Raw genomic sequence first — 14,022 nt, forward strand, 5'->3', positions numbered from 1 at the left:
ACTGCAAATCCAGAAGAAATCCTCTTTTAACTGCTCTGATAAATCTACCCGGCTACAGCAGAGGGTCAGCTTACAGAACCAAGACACACAGACTCATACACACACACATATATGTGCAAAGGCAATGCAGACTGTAAATGTGTGCAAATGCAGAAACATACTTTAGGCCAGAAAACATAACTTCAGCTGCTTTCTTTATAGCCTGTAATGCTGGATGATTTATTTATGTGCTTTGTGATTTTATTATTGTTTTATTTAATAACCATAACAATGGGTTTTATTTTAATGGGCTGGGAAAAGATTTGGCCTCAGAGGCCAAGTCCTGGACGAGGACCTGTGGATCTGGCCCCGGGTCACTGGCAGGCCCCCCAGCGCCCTCGCAAGCAGGCAGGAGGTGGGAGCAGAGAAATAAAGAGGTCATAAAAATAAACTAATTTCAGCTCTCCAATACTTAGGAGTGGGAGACCCAGGGTTAGTTTGATTTGTGCTCCATCAGCACGCAATGACATCACCTCTGGCTGTGAGGGAGATGAGAGGGGAGGAGGGTGGAGTCAAGGGTGAGGGGAAAGAGTGATTGACTGCCCCATGGAGGTCACTACAGTAACTGGACGCACATGTACACACATGTATGCCTGCATGTGCACATTCAGGCACACTCAAGCACATACACACCGCAGTGCACTCTGTTGACACCTCATGTGTAAAGCCCTCAGCAACCATCAACATAAACAAAGTCAGTCTCAGCGGCAACGGTGGTTTATTTTATTTATTTTTTCTTTCTCAGCTTGCATCTGTGTTGTATTACCACAGCAACTGTAGCTTGAAGCCCTGAGCAACGAGTGAGTCTGGTTATATATCTTCACATACAGTATGTGGCTATAACTCCACACACACATATGGTTCTCTGCATACAGTGGGTGGAGGTGTGTGTGATGGCTTAGCATACCAGAGTGTGCATGTATGCGTGTTTGTGTGTGTGTGAACATGCATACTGTACATGTACCTGCTATATGGCGGTTGATAGATGGTATGATGGGTGTACTTTACATACCGAATGGCCTGTTCTGTGAAGAGGTCAGGGTCGATTGCATTTAGCCAGTGTACAACAGAGCTGTCAGGCTGGTCTGGCGTGGATTCCTTTGCAGGATTATTCAGAAATGTCCTGGAGGGACTGAGATCGCATGTGGCAGTTTTGAGCAATATATCTTCGATGTACAAAAAAAAATCTACTCACACTTCTCTATTGCAATGATACTACTTTAGGGAGTGATGTCATATACTGCAACTAAATATATCTTACTGTGTCCTCCTATGTAATTATTTTAATTTTTTTTTTTTTTTTTACTATTAGCAGCCTAGCAATCTAGTGTGCAGCTACATTCATGGTCATTTGAGAAACACTTAAGTTCCAGAGTCAGCAGCTACAGCCACATGACCGTCTTTGGTCATTGAAGCACTAAAACTTTGGTGTAATTAGGTCATATTTTACTGGTATGCCACTTAAATAACAAAAAAAGACAATGTGCATACAAACCTATGCAGGAAAGATAGGGGAGCTGTGACAATGACGAGGACCGTCAGCAGTTGCTCACACAGGCTGTGGATTTGGTACGGCCAGTTTGAGCCGCCTGCGATTATGGCAATTGCTGAAGAAGGGCTGGAGCGCACCAAGGCCTCAGGACTTTCACACAAACTCCACATAAGATGCTCCACATACAGCAACATCGCCGTAATGTCACATCTTGGGTGAATGTTTAAATGAAAACAGAAAAGATGAGATGTGAGGGAATAAGTGAGAACACATAAAGAGGGAGAAGGAGAAAGGCACTATGATGTTAAGGCACTGAAAGTGAACATCTCTGTCTTCAAAGGCTGGCATTCACCATTACATCATGTCATAACAGCCTCATTGCACAGCCAGTCAGATAACAGAACCTGCTGGTGATTTTACTGTTGGAAAGTTAAGTGTACTGCTGGCTTTGGATTTCACTATAAAAGTCAGTGCTTTTACATTTAAACGCCCATAAATCTGTTTCCTCAATTGGTCGGAGAGAGCTGCTCATCATCTCTCATCTCCTCATCCTGGCTTCCCTGTGGCCTAAATTGTTATTAGGCACACACAGGGATGGACTAAAACAGGAGAGCTCAGGTAGCTTAAGAGTACCCGTGTGAGTTCTATACACATAGGAAACTTGGAGAAGGTTTAAAAAGCCATCTGTTTAGACTACGCTTACACTTTACAACTGTCCCTTCAGACACACATGTATCTCCAAGCAACATAAACCAGGCTTTGTGTTGACATCATGCTGTGCTACACATGTATACTGCACTTTATCTTTGTCACTCTTTCATCTACTTATCGTGCCACGGTTTCACCTGTTCATTGTCATCATTCAGCTAGGATGGAGAGGATGACAACATGAACCTGTATAGAGACTGTGCCTATGCTGACATGCTGACAATACGTTCAGACCTCCACCATCAGGCACACAAGAGCTGAGTGAATCTAGGCCACTGGCGATTATCACTCATTCATTGTCATTATGGAGACTATACAAAGGTGTATGTGAGGAAGGTAAAGAGAAAATGATGCAGTTCAAAACATAAAAGCTTAATCACTCACAGAGGTACACACATAACATCTATAATCATTTCCAGGAAAACCACAATTACTGAGGACAAACAAATAATCCATTTAGTTAGAAAACAAATATCACTCCTGGGGTTCACAGCTCAAGCTTAACCTTTCAAAGAACAAGTGAGAAACTGAGATGTCACTACTAAGTCCATCTAGTGGCTGTTCTGATGCTTCTGATCATATCACGTTCAACATCAGCAGATGAAGTTTGCCTACTTGTCATGGAATTGCAGGTGGTCTGATTTACATTTTTCTGAGCACTTTAAGCGCCTCTCGTCTTTGTTGGCGCAAAAGCTGAGGCTGAGATCATCTTCTCGACTGCTATTTCTGAGGTCAATGTTAAGTCAACATGAACAGGAAGTCCTTAAAGCTAAAGGAGAGGACCTTATGAGATTGTTTTCTCAATTATCGTCCCATCGTATGCCTGCTCTGCAGCACCTACTACTACAGTATAAGCAGTTTTATGCTGTGAAATTGATGATGGTACATGTTGTGAGTTTGTACATTTTCTAGAAATTTGATTAAGAGAAAACCACAGAGGCATTCCTGTGTCGGCTAATCCTGTAAATTAAATAGGCAGAAATTCTCTGGCTCGAGAACTGCCTCTAAGGAGTTGCCTGCTCATGACAGTAAGATACAACTAGATATGTTTAAGAGGCCCCACTTTGTATCACAGTGACTGAATCTCAAATGAATATCTCTGAGGTCAGAATGGTACACGATAAAGTACCTGATTTGCAGGTGTCTCTTGTATGAAGGACGGGCCCTGGCATATCTTTGTACCAGCAGCTGTAAAGTCTCTGACAGCACCTGGCCGAGCACATCCTTGGCTAACTCAGCCGGAAGGACTGCCCACAGGTCGCTACGGAGCCCACACAGGAAGTAGAACCACATCTGCACCGAAAAGGAGAATCGCTCGCCCTGTGGAAGAAAGTGGTGGATGGGAGGGGGGCGGGGGTAACAGATGAAGATATATTGTGATATGGACATTGACAGTGAAGAAAAAAAGCGGGGAGGAGGAGATAAAAATAGAGGGAGAGAAAGAGAGAGTGAGAGAGAAAACCTGAAGGAGAAGAAAGAGAGAGACAGAGACAGAGGCAGGTCTGTCAACACCAGGATGTCTCAGTGGTCACGCCACCTGCACTCTGCACCTGGGTTTCTTCCCCCACTGGGATTTTAGACTGCTTTAAAGTCCTGAACTGGAGAACACATCACAACAGTCACACACTTGCACACACACACACACACACTCACATATACAGAGAGCGCAAGAGAGAAGGGGAGAAATCGAGAACTTTTCTGAATAAAGTGAGCAAGGACAAGTAAGAGTGAGAAGAAAGACAGACAGAGAGAGGGGGTGGACAGACAGAGAGAAGGGGATTATTATCCTGGCATCCTGCAGGTTTGTCAGAAAAGACATGGAAGGATTCATTCATTAAACCTCCCTCTTCTACCTCTACTCACCCAAAATCCTCATGTTTAACCTCCGCCAATACACTTCTCCAGTGGATGGTGTGTGTGTGTGTGTGTGTGGGGCGAAGACACTGACACATCCAAAATTCCTCAACTTCCTCCTGTCTTCTACTCATCATACCCTTCAGTTCCTTCTCATTTCTTCCTCCTTCACCTCATCTATCTCATACTTTAGTTTTCTCCTTCCTGTCCCTCCCTCTCCTCCCCGGAGACAGTCATTTAGGGATCGGCGGTTGATGGGGAGCGTGACCAAGCTCTATGTCCGGGATTAGGCCACCATCCTCCACCTGTGGACTCAGTGGAGCAAACGCAGACACAAACCTTGGATCAAAACCAAGAGCAGTCACAACAACATGTGTGGCTGGGATGTCTTATCCGTTCATTCAAGTCAAACTTTATTTACCCAGCCAGGTCGCCTATGAACAAAGTCATATTAGGAATGACGACCTGGCAAGAGTGAAGACTGAATCTGGAACAAGGAACTGAGGATGGAATACACTTGGAAACTCATTACTGCTTTTTTTTCATATGAAATCTTCAGGCTCTGAAGGCAAAGTCCTGACAAGGAAAGTAGCCAAGGTCGTGTTTTAAACTTCTTTTGATCGCTTTAACTGACCTCATATGCTGTTATTGTAGCATATTAAATATTTCTCTGCCAACAGCAATTCATGTGTCAATACCAATGTAAAATAACAAAAAGAAAGAAAGACGTGGGCTGGAGAAAAGTCTCTCTAGAGCTGAACTGAGCTGTGAAAGAGCCAAGACAAAGGGCTGTGGATCCAGGAGATGGAAACCTGATACATACAACTACACATATACCGATATCAAAAATATAGATACATACATACATACACACAAGAAATGAAACGCACATCCTGAGATGTTGCTGCACACCCACACATGCATTCATCTGTACAGATGCACACAGGCATGCTTGAACAAAAGCACACACCTGCACACAGCAGGTCTGTCTGACACCAGTGACCCAGGGAAGGAGGGAGGAACAAAGGGAAAAAAAGGCAAAAGTGGGGTAAAGTAAGAAAGAGAGGGAAGGTTTAGATTGGTTTAAGGGCATAAAGGTAGGGGAGTTCCAGGGGCCCTATGCTGTTTCCAGACAGTCCCAGTGTAGACTGCAGACTTCAGACAGCTGAATCCCTGGAGCCCCCGGGGCAGCATGGAAGCCACAGATGTTCTCAGGGAGCTCTGAGTAGAAGGCTCAGTTAGAAGAGGGAGAGTGGGAGGTAAAGGTGTATTGTGGGAATGAAAAGAAGAAGCAAAAAAAGCTCCAGAGTATAATTCCTAGAGTTCCTCAAACTCTACAGAACAAGGCTGCTAAGACACGTGAAATTTGGATTTTCACTTTTTACAATGAAATTAATAAATACCAAACAATACTGAGGTTGTTTTATGTGTTACTGACTTTTTGACTTTTGGGGTAAATGGGTAACACTCGCACAGGCTTCACTGATTTATTTTAAATTCCACAAACTTAAACTCTAAGAAGTAAGTGAAAACAACTAATTACATTTTGTCATATAAGAGTAAAGCATAATTTATTACATAATTACATTTCAAGATGTGTTGAGTAAAAGAGAAAATTTAACCAAACAGATTATAGGAAATGTAAAGACAATTTACCTCAAAGAAGGGTTTGGGGTCAGCCCAGTGATGACTCTCTGGATCCTGAAGAATGCAGGTGGAACAAACCTGGACACAATAACTGGTCAGCTGATCTTTCAATGCATACACTGTATCTTGGTACTTCTGTATAGGCAGCAGGGTCAGGGGTCTAGCAAAGAAGAAGGAAAAAAACATTAAAGGTAATGACATAAAATATATAATCTATAATACATATGGTATATTAAGGAAAAAAGGGGCATCTGGGGTCAGGAGTGAGACAGGGTATAATCCTGTAATTCAGATGCATAATTGCCTACTGTATATTCAGGAAGCTATCAAACAAAATGATTAGATGAAAGAACGGATGATTTATTCTAAAAGTTCAGTGTGACATTTCATATCCTTTAAATCTGCCTGCCTTGATACTTTCCAGAGAAAGGCAAGAGTTTAACAGGGGTGCAGGAAGCTTAAAACCAGGGGGACTATATGGTGTAGAGAGACGAAAGTGCTTTATGACCGGAGGGGGCACAGTGCAAGTGCAGGTGGAGGGGCGCACAGGGCCAGAGGTGAGACAACAGGAGCACAGAGGGCATGAGGGATGCCTTTAGAGGCAATCTGCAGACAGCAGAGGTTAAGGGGGTATTACGGGGCATAAAAACTCACCAGATGTAGACATAATATGGGTGCCATTACCACCTGTCAATCACTTCCACTCTTTTTTTTTTTTAAACTCTCTGGTCCTGTCCTCTAAAACCTTTAGAAATGTGTCTTGTGTTTTCTGCCTGTATTACAATGCTCACACATTTTGGATTTCTCTTTGATCCATACTTTTTCCCTCATCTTTGCCTCTTGCTTATTAAATATCTATCTTACAACTTGGATGGAAGTCAAGAATCATGTGACAATTTTTTACAGGGTACATGGAGGGAGTTGTGATATACTGATTCCATCTGCTTGTACAGCAATTCAGTTTATTATCGGCTGAGAAGAGTGTTAGCTGTCTGATTTGGCTACTGTTGATAAATTAACAGCAGTTTTGAAATTACTGAGTAGTGCATAATCTCGGAAAGGCTGAGCCTGGGTACAGGGTACAAAAATGTGGCAGCCGTGAGAGGGCTCGGGTTTTGAACAAAACTCAGCACAGCATCTGTGATGGGTGGCACACTCTCATTCATACTCCAAACTCTAATAGGATTTGGTAGCAAATGAAGTTTGATGTCTGTCTGATCATTCTGACAGTGCAACCTAATACCCTCTACAGTCGCCATCTGTGGGCTTATACATCAGTGAATTTGGTCCCAGTAAGTATTGTCTCTGTGATTATAGCACAAAGGAACGCACTGTACAATCCTCATTTGTAAATGCAACATTTGGTTCTTTGCCGGAAGAAAGCGACAAAGATGGCTTTTCAACAAACCCATCAGCTATGATGGTTTTGTTCCTCTGGCAAGGCAGCCATAAGTGCTGTAACTGTAGAGACAAAGTCAGGCACTTCTAAACTGATTTACAAGTTATTCATTGAGATCACAATTTTAAATCAATTGCCATTAAGAATTTTCCCATTCAGCGCATCCTGGAATAGAGATAGTAGGGTGGACATACAGACATACAGTCAGACACTACTATTCATCTCCTGTCCCATAATGACCACAAACCTATGTAATCCCACCAACACACACATACACATCCTCTCCTTACACTTTAGCTGCAGCAGTATTTGAATCTTTCAGTCTGGCGTGGTAGTGTTCCAGTCGTTGGTGCACATAAATGCAAGTGCCCATCAGAGCAGGTAGGTTCTTCAGAGGTGCAGAGGATGGTACCTCCAGGGCCCTCTCCTGCAAACGGTCCAACACTGCAAACGCTGCTCTGCCACAGGCCTCCACAAAGCTTGATCGTACCTCCAGCAGAGAGCTGTCCCTGCAGGCTGCTGCCAGGGGTAGTAAGGCATCCAACTCAGCCATGATTGCTCCACAAAACTGAAGGGTAAGATAAGGCAAAAAGACAAGATCATCTCAATAACAGTGGGAATATCTGTCAATAAGAGGAAAAATGAAAAAAAAAATCAGAAAGAGACCTCATTAGATGTAAATAATGGAACACTGGTGAGGAGACATCAGAATGACAGGGATTCAAGACTGAGCCGAGTATTACACATGCATTTTTCCCTAACATTGTGCAAGTCATTACAGCTGAAAAGCAGTGCAATTGTAGAATACAGATGTCTAAAGACATGCCCTCCACATAAATTTCGCTGCTGAACATGCATAATTGGTATCAGGTCAAATAAAACCTTTACTTCAGAGGAACCATCAGCACTTGCCTAATTTTATAACAGCGTGCATCATGTTAACCACATTCAAACAGAAATGTTACAGTTCATGGGAAGAGGTGGGGTGTCAGACGTGCTGAGAGGAAAGAAAAAGAAAAGGTCAGGCAAAGGTTAGAGTGCGAGAGAGGGCGGGAGAGCTGTTTCAGCAGTGCAAAAGACCTACAGCTTATTCAGTAAACTACCACAGCAACAACCAAGACTTATCTTTTTTATCCACATTTGTCCTGAAGAAAGGCCTACAGGGACAGAGCTGCCTACACCTTTCTCTCTCTAGGGACTGGCTGATTAAAGTATGTGTTCTTGCTGAGACAGAGATAAGTAGTCTGGGTATTTGTTGGTATTTACTCAAAGCTGGAATCTTAATGTTTTTCATTAATATAATAAAAGCATTGTGTCAGTCAAAATGGTTGACACAATACTACATTGTACTACTGTTCATTCTTCTGCTAGTGAAGCAATTTCACAAACATGGCACTGCATGTCTGTGTGTTAAGACTGTGTAGTGCTGGTTGCCAACACTTGCACAAAATATATGCATAGCATACTTTAGTGTAAAAGTTTTACATGTATTCTGCAGGCAAAGCACCGTGTACTGTACCTATTACTGCAGCGAACAAGATGTACACCAAGACATAAGCACACCTTGACATCCCTGCCTCCGCTACCTCATGTGCTTCCTATTGACATCACATTGAGAACAGTAAGAGATGATCAGGCAAGTGCCAAGAGGTCACACGTGTGTGTGATTTCAAATCCAAATGTATACATCTGTACATGTGAGTTATGTGTCAGGCAAAAAAAACTCGAAGCAAAGTATATTTTCCCATATTCCCTGGATCGACCAAGCCAAGTCACAGTGCAGGGGAAAAAAATCACCGTAACTCAGAAAACTCAATGCCAGTTTAATCAATCAGTCAATCACAGCATGCGCTACTTGTGTCTAAAGTCACACACCCTATTACTTGACTTACTGTAGGGCCGACTGGGAAGTTCGACATTCTGTCAGATCAGGGCTCCAGCATGTGTACACAATTGACAATCTCACAATCTCTTTACACAATTTTCTCCAGAAAAGCTTCGAGTGTGGTTAAAAGGCCTGGGAACAATGGGCGTTTGGACAATTAAGTCAATATCTGACTGCATTTAGTCATTAGGAGCTTAGCTTTGAGAGAGAGAAAGCAGAGGCAGACACAACACTCAGCATTACAGGGGCGATGGAGAGACCCTGGAGAGCCATCTCATATACACACACACACACACATACTGAGCAGACAGTCATCCTCACACAGAAACAACCACACACATGCGTCCATGTAAAAGTCAGACTGAAACCTTAACTAGCTAAGATCAAAGTCTGGAATCCCACCAGGACTATTGCAGCAAGGTGAAAGAGATTGTATGAAGTTTTTAAGTGTTAGGGAGGCCTGTTTGTGTGTGTGCAGAATCTGGAGTAGAAAGACAAGTGCAGAACTGAACACGTAGGTGAGGGGGTTCAGTGAAGGCTGAATACAAAAAAGGCTCTTCTGTTGCTATAATAGAGAGCTGGCATCAAGGTTAGAGGGGCCCACCCAAACAAGAAGAGTTCAATCCCAGGTTCTGACAGGAGGGCGAGTTCCAGCTGTTGAATGCAGAGTGTTTGGTATTCAGCACACATCTGACTGCCGATAAAAAAAAGTACACTATCTAAAGTACTGTGATGGATGAACAGTATCATCATAGCCTGCATATGTATCGTAACACAGACAGTGAAGTGGGTCCAGATGAAAAAAGTGAGGATTGAGGTATGAACATATGAATATAAATGTGTGAAATATTGATCCGTCATAATGCCTGTGAACCGGCCATATTTCACGCTTACGTCTTGTATAGTAATTTGCTCTCTGCTCAAACACTAGGGCTAGTGTCAAAAAAGGACAGGGGAGGGGGAAATATATATATAATATCTTACAGTCTCGTCTTGGATGTCTGTCTGGCTCGCTGTTACTGAATGCAAATACATGCATGTATAACCTTTGGGCTGAAAGGCCCTCATCTTTAAAGCATTGACCTACACATAAATACGTTGTACAGGTCCTGAGCACAGACAAATTCTGACGCTCGTTAGCAATGAAAGCCGCAACTACTGTCAGTGTAAAGGGCTGGAGGAGAGAAGAGGGGGAGGAAGAGGAGGAGAGAAGAGAGGTGAGGCAGTAATGATAAGAGTCTGTACAGTGTGCGGCGCTGAGGAGAGCAGTGGGTAGCAGAAGAGTTGAGAGGAAGATGGAGGAATGAGAGTTATAAAAAGTTTGAGGGAGCTTCTGGAGGAAAAGTTCGTTGGTTGTTCTGCAATAGCAAAATTGGCAAGAAGATTAAAAGAAGGGAGAGAAAAAAAAAACAACACTGTCATTTTAAAAAGAAATCCCAAACACTGGGGATCCTTTGTAGAGTTAGAAACTAAGCCTGGTCTCACATCAGACACTGGTCTTCCTCCTGAGAAAAGTCCATCTCTGGCATCTACTTCACCTCTCCCTGCCATTTCCCAGGCCCTCTCTTCTCATGCCTTGTCTCACACTATCCCTTCTTTATCCCGCTCTCTACCTTAGCTTCTTTGCCTTTGTGATACATCCTCTGTATACATCTACATCATCTGTATACCTTATATTTTGCCCTATTAAACACCTTTCTCTACACCCCATCTAGCCCTCATAATATCATTCTTACCAGTTCTTGGACTCTCTTTTGTCCCCAGAGCCTTCCCCACAAGTAATACTGATGACTCTTCCCAAGGCCCTTTCTGATCCTGAGTGTCAACTGTGTCAAGCCCAAATCATTTGGGCTTTCTATTACAGAGGGTGCTTTCCTTTGGGGCTACAAAAACCATTAATCTCCCTGGGTCTGGGCGATGTGTGTAGAGCTGCATTGTTCAGCCAGGTGGATAAAGGAGGATGAATAGGACAGGGACACCGGTGTGTATCAGAAAAACACGCTCATGCACAAGGTACATTGGGGGCGGACTGACAAAGGGTTTCTAAAACATGCAAATTTCAGATTTTAAATTCTTCTGGTTATGCTTTTTTCCTTCATCATTTAATTTGGAACTTATAATCTTAAAGAGAGGCTGAAAATAAAGACAATGGGGGTAAACAATACAATCAATTTTAACTTGACCTCTGCTTGTTAAAAAGCATGAGTCTTTGCACTGTATTAGCAGAGTCTTTTTTTCATAAATAAAACTTTTTCAATTAAATATTGTAAGAATGACTGTGGCATAAATAAGAAATCACTTTATTTCAAAAATAAACAAGTGCATAGCATTTTTTAACACTGAAAATAACTGCTCAAAACTCACTTTTATTTCAGTAGTTGCAGAAAATCACAAGGTAATTCAGTAATAACAACCTAATAGAAATGTAGGGTTTGAGGAATGAAATTTAATAAAATGATATGGAAGAGGTGTCTTAAGTCCATACCATGATGAAACTATAGAAAAAAGTCCAATAAATAACCAATTTAAACAGATTAATCAGAGTGACGCCTTATTCTAATTAAAATCAGATTATTTATGTGACTGGGAAAACAACTTGATAAAGCTTCTAGTCTGCTCTCTAAACCGCTAACCTCACACATGTTCTCAACAAGGCATGTTCTCAATCTGATCGGTCTAATATCAAATGAAACTATCCTACTTTATATCCGAGAGTACCTGGGCTATCATTTTGGGAGTCTCCCTCTCTGAGTAGGTGTAGAAGGAGTCTTCTCTGAGATGTGTGGTGCTGGCAGCGATGCTGGTGTGTCCAGTTGTGCAACACAGGGCGATGGAGGTGTGTCCTGAAGAATATAAGGCCTCTTCCTGCTGTAGACTCCGAGTACAAACGTCATCCAGCACCACTTTAACACAATGCTCCATGTGAGGGACCAGCCCCCTAAATGCTGACCTCCAGTTAAACTCCAGAACCTGTGCCTGAAAAACAGGAGATGAGCCAACAGCCAATTAATGTCAGAGTGCTGAGGGGAATATTTCACCTGTTCTACTTCACTGCTATAAATTGTCTTGCCTCTTTGTAATTATAGAAAAAGATAATAAGACTGAATGACATTGAATAGTTGTAATAGAATAGAAACTTTCTCGCAGGGTCTTATAAAGGAGCACGTGCAAAAGACTCACCTCTGGTGCATGGAGAAGTGTTTCTGCTGTGGATTTCTTGCCATCTGTTGTCACGTCTGACTCTTCCCTACTCTTTTTCAAGATGCCTAAATGACACAACACATATTTTTTTAAATGCAAACTTCATGTAATACATCTCAAATACATCAAACAATAACTGTGTCTGGTCAAGCTCTCAAATCATGTCAGTGAAATCTCACAAGGGGCCTATAGTTATACATAAGATATCCCAATTTGAGAATGAAAAGCTATGTGGTGGGTGTCTGTAGAATTTTTCGAAGCTATGCATTATTTAGCGTGACAATTTCCATATTGCTCATAATACACTGTATGATGTTATGCGTTAAAAATCTGTGCGGTAACATGAAAGCAACAGTATGTAACCCAGATATGGGTCACATTGCTCCTCTCTTCCCCCACTAGCCAAAATGAGACACAATGACCGGAGTATAACTGTACATGCCTTAGAGGGAGCAGAAACAAGCAGTAAATGCTAATGGTGATGGCTTTACGAGTCTAAAGTTGGGGCTTAGATTTGATTTGAACCCAGATAGCATCAACTATATATGGGGTAATTCCATGAGGGAAGATTGTGTGAATGTGTGGGGGATTTTAGAGGGTGATGTGAAGACAAGCATACAGGATGTTGGGTTGGGTTGCAATTAAAAAGCATGAACATCAAGGCCGCAGTTTCCTAATCAGAAGGCGAAGAGTAAGACCCCAGGCGAGGCAATTTAGCCGAACAAGACCACATGGAATGGAAGAAGAAGAAAGCAGCAAGCGCATCACTTTTTGACCTTTAAGCCCATCTGATGAATTTCTGGTAATTAAGCCGTTTGATTGCCTGGAATTAATGATTTGGATAACTGCCCTTTAAAGGCTGTTTACCTCTCTGTAAATTGAGCCTTTCTGCAAGTCTTGTTTTTGTAAATGTAACCTTTATGGAAATTACTCCATGCACCAAAAGCTTTCATTTAACATCTCTGCAGTAGCAGTTCAAAGGGGAGAGAGGAAAAGGATACTAAAGGCTTATATAACACCCAAGATAATTCCCGACTCAAATAGCACATTTCTTCAGACACAACTCAGATGTCTTGCTACAACAAGTAACATTATGTGGAGGGGGTGTAACTTGACTGTTTATGCCTGGAGGAGTGGCTCACATGCAAGCCTTAGGTCATGAGCCCTCCACCCCTTGTAACCCCAACACACTCACAGAATAAAGTCTTTACTTTTGCAATTATTTTAATTATTCATGTTAATTTTTCATGATCTGTTTGATAATTTTCTATAAATTCTAACTACAACTTTATGGTGTTTCAAAATCTGTCCATATTGTCCAGCTTGCAGGGAATCACTGATTATATTTTAATATTTTTTTGGCCAAAAATTTGTAAATTTTAGGGATATTGGTCAAAGAACACTGAATCAGCCTTTAAAGTATCTGCCATTTTTAAATTGTAAAATAGAGACAGCACCTCAGGTCACAAAGATTTCCCAAATTCACAGAAAAAGTGCAGAGAGTATGGCTTCACTGACCTCAGTGGTAGCTACAGCCCTTATTACATGTCTAATATGTATACACGTGTATTTTGGTAAGGATGGAGTCGTACCTTTTACACACGGAGTGTCTCCTGTACAGTTAATGAAGGTCGCGTTAGTGACCAGCTCCTTCACATTGCTCTCAAACCCCAGCAGAGTGCAGGCCAGCTGGGTTAACGCCCTCAACTGGTGGGAGGTCAGACTAAAGCTCCTGCTTTTCATGGGAAGCTCCATTGGCGCTGTGAAGGGAAGAGAACTGAATGCAAAAGAGGAAAA

The 14,022-nt window shown here is 42.2% G+C and overlaps 1 protein-coding gene across 1 annotated transcript in view; it reads right to left on the reverse strand.

Moving 5' to 3' along the window:
- Positions 1-14,022, reverse strand: part of kiaa0825 (KIAA0825 ortholog) — a 110,741-nt gene that overhangs the window by 74,802 nt on the left and 21,917 nt on the right. The window contains exons 7-14 of the mRNA XM_041042545.1: positions 13,818-13,985; positions 12,205-12,290; positions 11,743-12,000; positions 7,430-7,707; positions 5,750-5,900; positions 3,369-3,559; positions 1,535-1,741; positions 1,052-1,162 (exon numbers count right to left, since the gene is read on the reverse strand). Of these exons, the coding sequence (XP_040898479.1) occupies positions 1,052-1,162; positions 1,535-1,741; positions 3,369-3,559; positions 5,750-5,900; positions 7,430-7,707; positions 11,743-12,000; positions 12,205-12,290; positions 13,818-13,985 (1,450 nt within the window). The remainder of the gene's footprint in view (positions 1-1,051; positions 1,163-1,534; positions 1,742-3,368; positions 3,560-5,749; positions 5,901-7,429; positions 7,708-11,742; positions 12,001-12,204; positions 12,291-13,817; positions 13,986-14,022) is intronic.

The sequence above is a fragment of the Toxotes jaculatrix genome, chromosome 7 (genome assembly GCF_017976425.1).
Source record: "Toxotes jaculatrix isolate fToxJac2 chromosome 7, fToxJac2.pri, whole genome shotgun sequence".
NCBI classification, from domain to species: domain Eukaryota; kingdom Metazoa; phylum Chordata; class Actinopteri; family Toxotidae; genus Toxotes; species Toxotes jaculatrix.